The sequence below is a fragment of the Triplophysa rosa genome, linkage group LG15, assembly GCF_024868665.1.
Source record: "Triplophysa rosa linkage group LG15, Trosa_1v2, whole genome shotgun sequence".
In the NCBI taxonomy this organism is placed as follows: Eukaryota; Metazoa; Chordata; class Actinopteri; order Cypriniformes; family Nemacheilidae; genus Triplophysa; species Triplophysa rosa.
The window spans coordinates 20,629,303-20,636,522 of NC_079904.1; the positions used below are offsets into that span (position 1 = coordinate 20,629,303).

General features: G+C 37.1%; 1 protein-coding gene across 1 annotated transcript; it reads left to right on the forward strand.

Annotated features, from left to right (window-relative positions):
- Nucleotides 1-2,767: 2,767 nt before the first annotated feature.
- On the forward strand, nucleotides 2,768-6,771 carry marcksa (myristoylated alanine-rich protein kinase C substrate a). The gene is made up of 2 exons (XM_057352876.1): nucleotides 2,768-3,137; nucleotides 4,575-6,771. Exons 1-2 carry the CDS (start codon nucleotides 3,042-3,044, stop codon nucleotides 5,259-5,261), a joined length of 783 nt encoding a protein of 260 aa, XP_057208859.1. The 5' UTR covers nucleotides 2,768-3,041; the 3' UTR covers nucleotides 5,262-6,771.
- The last annotated feature ends 449 nt before the right edge of the window (nucleotides 6,772-7,220 follow it).

Genomic DNA, 7,220 nt, shown 5'->3' on the forward strand with positions numbered 1-7,220 from the left:
GAAAGGTGGATTCAAACTTGCATTGATATGTAGCCTCAAAACTACTTGTCATGCGTCTTACTACACCACTAAGCTGCTGGCAAAGTAGTGTAACCCACTCACATTTTTGTACCAGATCTGAGATCAGTCATCTAGTCATTTTCTACAGTATTGTATGGCCATAAATAAAATTTGGATGTGGGCCGTCAATCCCCTGGGCCCATATGCACGCCACTGATGTGAACGTCTGTTTATTTTTAGCTAAATATCACAATGTCCATATTTATCATTTCAAATACGTAGTCAAAAATAATTATTATTTTCAGAATGCATATGGTGTGAAATCTTACAGGGATCCATTTTTTAAATTCTGGCGCATCTTATTTGCGTTGCTTTATCACGTTCAGTTGTGAAGGGCCCATTATTTGGAGAAATACATAATTATTATATACATAAGTAGTTTTACATTAAACTACATATATTTTTGCAAATTTGTTTTTTATTACTTGTTAAATCATTACAGTTATTTTTTATGTTTGTATCAGTTTTGTTTACATTTTATAGTCTCTGTCACTCACTAAAGATCTATTTTATTAAGATCTATTGTATTAAGATCTATTTTAATATCTCAAAACAAAAACCCATCTCCCGCCATTCTCACGTTTTGTTATTTCTCCCGTGAAACTCCCGTATTTTAGTTATTTCTCCTGTGAACTCCGCGAAATGACAAAAAGACTGTGGGGAAAAGCAGTTGAAAACAGCCCCGGGAACCCCCTGTCCCCCTCCCTGGAATGTGATCGCGATTTTGAAATCAGTACATCAGTGCCATCCAGTTTTCCAAGCTGTTCCGCAATCATTTGCCACTCTCTCTTTATAAATATATATATATAATGCTAAAATATAATGTGAAAAATATGATGAAAATGACTTAATTTGGAAAATTTGGAAATATTGAAGTTGGAAACTCAAAAAGTTTACCAAAAAATGAAAATTCTGTCATTTACTCATCCTTATGTTGGACCTGCATGACTTTTTCTTTTGTGGAACAAAATGCTTTTGAATGCCTTCAAAACATTTTGATTAGGACTTTAAGGATATATATATTTAAATTCCCTATAACTGTCTGGACCACTTTTAAAACTCTTGTTGTGTTCTTGTTTGTGTTCTTGTTGTGTTCATCTGCCTGACCGGGGGGGCTGCTTTAGAATTTTAAAGTTTTACTTAATTAATATTGCATATAGGAATTTATTATCTGTTATATTTGACCTGTGCTTCTCTCTCCTTTATCCTAAATACTTGTCTGTGTACGTACGTGTGTGTGTGTGTGTGTGTTGTGTGTGTGTGTGTGTGCGTGCGCATCCGTGTGTGTGTGTGTGTGTGTGTGTGTGTCTGTGTGTGTTGGTGCGTGTTGTGTGTGTGGAGTGTTTTGTGTGTGGGTGTGTGTGTTGGTGCGTGTTGTGTGTGTGGAGTGTTTTGTGTGTGGGTGTGTCTGTCTTCTGTGTTTTCAACCTTTTCTTGTTTTTGCAGGTACAACTTTGATTGTTTTGCTTGTAGTCAATGTGTCTCATGTACAGCTGCTTTGTAACAATGAAAATTGTAAAAGCGCTATATAAATAAAGTTGAGTTGAGAGTTGTTTGCCCTGTGACTAGTTGTCTCAACAATATTTCGTTATAAAACACTCGACGTTGACAACTGATGGCATTTTTTATATAAAAATCACACTCTTTAGATGAAGATAGACAACCATATTTCAGATGGCATGAAAGTGAATAAATTATGAAAAACTATTCTTTCAAAAAGATAATAGTAATAACTTGTCGAATATACTACTTACATAATTTTATAATATTTTCTTCAGATGTAATCAATTCACACCATGTGTATCTAGAGATCCCTCTTCTCCACCTCCTATAATCTTTATTTAACTCTATTCTTGCCTCAGGCATCACCATGGAAACCCCACCTCTTCTGGTCCATCGCTGTTGAAAGGGAAAAAAGAGCTTTATATTTTCACTACATTTTTAACTGCCTTTAAATAGATAACAGAGCTTATATGACGTGTTACATATGGTCCTTTAAAATGCCGTTGAATAAAACATCCTTTATTTTGTGTTGAATTTAAAATGCTGCTTTCCAAAAGGTTATTTCTCTCACTAATTATATTTATATGAACAACGGTGTGTTAGCCTGTTGCTTTCATTCAAGTTGGTCTGTTGAATGTTATAAGAGAAGTAATATTACACTCCCACCCATCCTAAAGATCTCTTCTAAGACTACTTACACACTAAATAAACAGATACAGTAATATTTATCCAAGTAAACATGTAAGCATCAGCTTTCTGAATATTCTGGATGTTATCTTACAGTTGTTTGGTAATACAATTCTCCAAAGTAAATTATAAACTGATTCAATCAAATAAACCTAAAAATATGTATATATAAAATGTAACGTAACTAAATATATAGTATAGTAAAATGTTTCGATCATTGATGTAAAAATGCAATATAAAAAGTCTGCTTAAAAGACCCTATGAAAACCCGGGGTTTAATCTATGTCCACCAACTAATCTTCTAACATGACGCTACTGTTTTTTAGATTTACAAGCTGCCTGTCTTCATTGTTCATTTCAGATTTTTAGGACGCGCCTGTTTTCAGAACACGAGCTTTGATTGGCAGATTTAGATTTTAAGGCGCGCCTTCTGTTTGAGGGTCTATTCTGATTGGCCAGCTATGGGCGTTGGTGACGTCATCGCACGGAATGCCCATTCATTTTGCAGTTGGGCGTTGGACACGGCATCTTATTGGCAACAAGGTACATTTCTTCATTTTCTGCACTGTCCATAGCGGCACAGCCATAAATCTGGGCTATATAATAGCTACATCTACTTTATAGTGTTTTTATAGCGTTCAACAAATTTCTTCACTGAGACCGGACTTCGATTGGTTACTGCGTAAACTTTCTAGGGCGCTTACAGTCTAGATCGTGTTTTATATCTAGAAAGAGATTTGTTGGTCTTTGTTCTGTATTGGGATCTGTTGAGTTCTTTGTTGGAGTGAAACATGGGAGCGCAATTCTCTAAGACAGCTGCAAATGGAGAGACTGTGGCAGAAAAACCCGGAGAGGCTGCAGCTTCACCATCTAAAGCCAACGGGCAGGTAAAAAACGACGTTTTGTTATAGCATTGATAACATTTCATTTGTATTTCTAGCGAGTGCTTTGCGCGAAGTTCTGCTGGACAAACATCCAGCCATTAAAAACGATCCGTTAAACAAATAATCTTAAGCATTTCAGAGCAGTAACGTTAGTATTAGAATGAGGTCGAGCAATATTTTAGTGTTCAAGTGTTTTAAAATGCGTTTACGTCGGCTTTGATAATGCGTTTTTTCGTTCTTTAGTTTATGCTCTTTGAAAACCACAAAAACTGTAGAACAATGTTTTTTTTGACGTATTGCTTTAACTTATTTAGTCTTATGTTTTGGGCGTTTTGCAAGGAAATATGTTATTGTTAGACTAACAATGACTCGCCACGCCTTAGGTCTCAATTGCGCGGAAGATGCTGCAGTATCAATGCAGCTTCTTCGACGACGAAAAATATATAAATGAATAATGAGTGGAAAGTAGACCTTTTACGCTTTTTAGGTTTGTTCCATTAAATATTAAAATGAGTTGATGCACTGTAATAAATGCGAGCATCAGCTGGCATAAGCTTGTTGGCGCTTCAGTTTTTTGGAAGCGGTTTTGATTGGAGACAGCGCCTTCTGGCGGTTTCGACGTGTAAATATGTCTCAACTGGTATCAGCGAGAAGCTTTGCGTATTAAGAAAACAGCAGCGCAGCGTGATATAGTGGAATAAAGCACATTGCAGACGGGCATAACAAACCCTTGAGCGCAATAATTGTTTGGATCTGTGTGTTTTTTGCTGCCGTGCAGGGCTGGAGGTGGGGGGACAGAGCCCAGGGAAGGAAAAAAATCGAGGGGGGCGGAGTTCCACCTAAAAATGTAGAAACGCTAGGCAAATTTCATAATTTTTTGTCATGTTATGCATTTGTGCTTCAAAAATATAAAATGTGTCAGCGGCTGGAGTCCCCCAATGAATCCCGTTTGCACCACTGAAAAGGTATCCGTTTTAATATCACAGTGATTGCTGGAAGTTTTATCACAGTTTACTCCCTTATTGCTATTAATTTGTTAAAACAGCTTCAGTGTTGTCCTCTAAATATAAAGTTTGTAGAAATAATATAAAATTTAAAAGTAACCATCTTTTTCAAACGTATTCAAATGTCACAGAACACAACTAGCCTAAAACTCTAAAGAACCATAATAAAGAATCAATGTATTTTCAACCAATGCTTTCTGAGCTGGCATATTGTAGTCAAGATACGTTTACATGTAATGTCTGTTTTATTATACTCATATATTCAGACGTTTATACACAGACAAGTTGTAGTATCTGCACATCCAGTGTTGTACATTTTATCAGGCTGAAGCTAATGTTCATTGTCGTAATATTATATTATGTCTAAATAGTACTCATGTTTACTGCATGTCAAGCTTCATGTTGGCTATGTAATAATCTCAGTGTTTTGCTTTAGGAAAATGGTCATGTGAAGGTGAATGGGGACGCATCTCCAGCAGCTGCTGAAGGCAAAGAGGAGGTTCAAGCCAATGGCAGCGCTGAAACCGAAGAGGCACCGAAAGAAGAGAAAGAGAAAGCTGAGGATTCTTCTGCTGAAAATAGCCCAGAGGGTGAAAAGGAAAAAACAGGACCAGTTGCTTCCACTGAAGAGGAGGTTGCAAAAGCTGAGGATGCTGCCACTCCCTCCACAAGCAATGAGACACCCAAGAAAAAGAAGAAGCATTTCTCCTTTAAGAAATCCTTCAAGTTAAGTGGTTTTTCTTTCAAAAAAGCCAAAAAGGAGACAGGAGAAGGACAGGGCGTTGAGGAGGCAGCCGTCAGTGAGGAGGCAAAAACAGAGGGAGCTGAAGCTGCAGAATGCGATATGTCTAAAGAGACCAAACCAGCAGAGGAGTCAGCGCCTGCCACAGACAGTTCCAGTGAACCCAAACCTGAGGTGACGCCAGTAGAGAAACCAGAAGAGGAGCCCAAGGCTTTTAGTCCTGGCACAGAGGAGCCCAAAGATGAAGTGAATCCATCAGAGCCAGCGATCGCTGAACCCACTCTTTCTCCAACTGAAGCACCTGCACCAGAGGAAACCGCTCCTGCTGCACAGGAAGTGGAATCCAGTCCAGTTCCCCCTGTGGAATCCACTGCTGAGTAACTAGCACAATGCACACCAATAGAAAATGGGGAAATATTGTAATCAAAAAACATTCCCTGTTGCCTAGTAAAGTGGCACCTGGACAGGAGGCTTTGGAGAACTTTGTTCGCAACCAGGGATATTTAATTTTTTGGTAACGATGTTACAATAAGGTTGTATTTGTATCAGTAAGTGCATTAATGAACATAAACTAATAATGAGCAATATAGCATAACGATTCATTTCAGATCTAAAGATTCATTTCAGCATTTATTCATCTTTGTTAATGTTAGTTACAACATTGGCAATTTTTCATGTTAGTTCTGGGGCATTAACTAATGTTTACAGTTATAACATTTGATTTTTAAAATGTATTAGTAAATGCTAAAGTCAACATGAACTCGCATCGTGTCGACACCGGACGCGACCGATGCGACATGACGACCTGCTTGTTCTTAATGGGTTTGTCGCGCCGCATCCAGTGTGGACAAAATTTAAAATTATGATGGGTTCTAATGCGTTTCTAATGTCTTTTGTCAAGTTGCGTCGTGTCCGGTGTAGACACAGTGGAAGATGAATAAATGCTGTAGAAGAATTATTTGTAGTTAGTTCATGTTAGCTAATACATTAACTAACTGTTAACAAATACAAACTTATTGTTACCTTTTTTGTACTCCCCTTCCCATCTCACTCCACCCTTTGCTCAAGTCATTTCTCAAGCTGTGAGAGCGGTGTTTTTGCATCAGTATTACCAGTTTTTATTTTTGCATTTTTAAATAAATAAAATTTGGGTATAGACATGCCCATGGAGTAAGGGGGCTAGAGAATAGGAGTTTTTTCAACTTTGGTGCCTCAGAATTATACAACTGGGAACATACTACCACATAAAGAGTAGTCCAAAAACAAACAACCATCCAACAACCAATTTACATACCACGATTAGTTGAACTCTGAAAACATGCTAATATAATTCCCAGTGCTAGGTTTTGAACAACATTTTAGAAAGATCTTAGAAACGTTCCACTTCTCTTTAGCTTCAACTGTCAGTGATTTCCATAGAAAACAGTTGTACAGGTTTCATGGTGTACTGCCATTTCTGAGTTTAATACTGTGTAAGTATGTATAGGAGGGATGTTTTAACTGTGATTATTGTACAAATTAAATCGTGATCTTCAGAAGCACATGCAGCTCTTGTATCACCAAGCTTGTTTTTGTAAGATAAAGTCATCCGAAAGACCTTTTGAAGCGATTTTTGAACTGAAACTGTCACATGTGACCTGGTTCCTGTTTACACAATGTGGTTTGATTACAATTGATGGTGCTTTTTGAGTGGTCCTTGACAAAATTAAGGAATCTATCACATGCAATATTTGTGTAGCATCTTGTCTTTTTTCTTTGTAAATATTGGAAAAGCTTTGACCTTTTTGGTTTAGAGATGGATCGTAACTTGGCTTACAAAATTGCTTTGCTGAAGGTGTTCTAAATTTCTGTGAGCACACTAAACGCAAAAATAAATGTGAATAACCTTTGAAAACGGTTTGTCTTATTTATCAGGAGACTGTCCCATATCCATTTACATTGTGCTACATTCTGCTTCCTCTGAAAGTCTAAGAGTAAGATACTTTTATAAGCTAAAAGCTACTTTAATAAGAGCCAGTTTTTCTGAATTTACCATTTTGTGTTTTGGTGTTTTTGTTTAATTTTGTCCAGCAAAACTGCAAAAAGAGATTTCTAATAATTTGCCCCTCAGAGTTTTTTGACTTACATTGTGGTGACAATCCGTCTAATTTTATTAATTATTTCTCCCTCTGTGACATTAGAGCGTATTTTGAACTCGAATAACATTCAGTCTCTTCCAGTATCTTTCTGTGAGATATTTATTAACAAAACTAACTGAGAAAGGGCAAAATGTTACAGGCCAGAAGAGTTACAGGTCGCTCCAATCTTTCTATTCCATAAACTGCATCAATTACAACATGA

Bases quoted from the DNA above. Each gene is read 5' to 3' on its own strand.
- marcksa (XM_057352876.1), top strand. From the start codon at position 3,042: ATGGGAGCGCAATTCTCTAAGACAGCTGCAAATGGAGAGACTGTGGCA. The intron at 3,138-4,574 runs GTAAAAAACGAC...GTTTTGCTTTAG, and splicing joins CATCTAAAGCCAACGGGCAG to GAAAATGGTCATGTGAAGGT.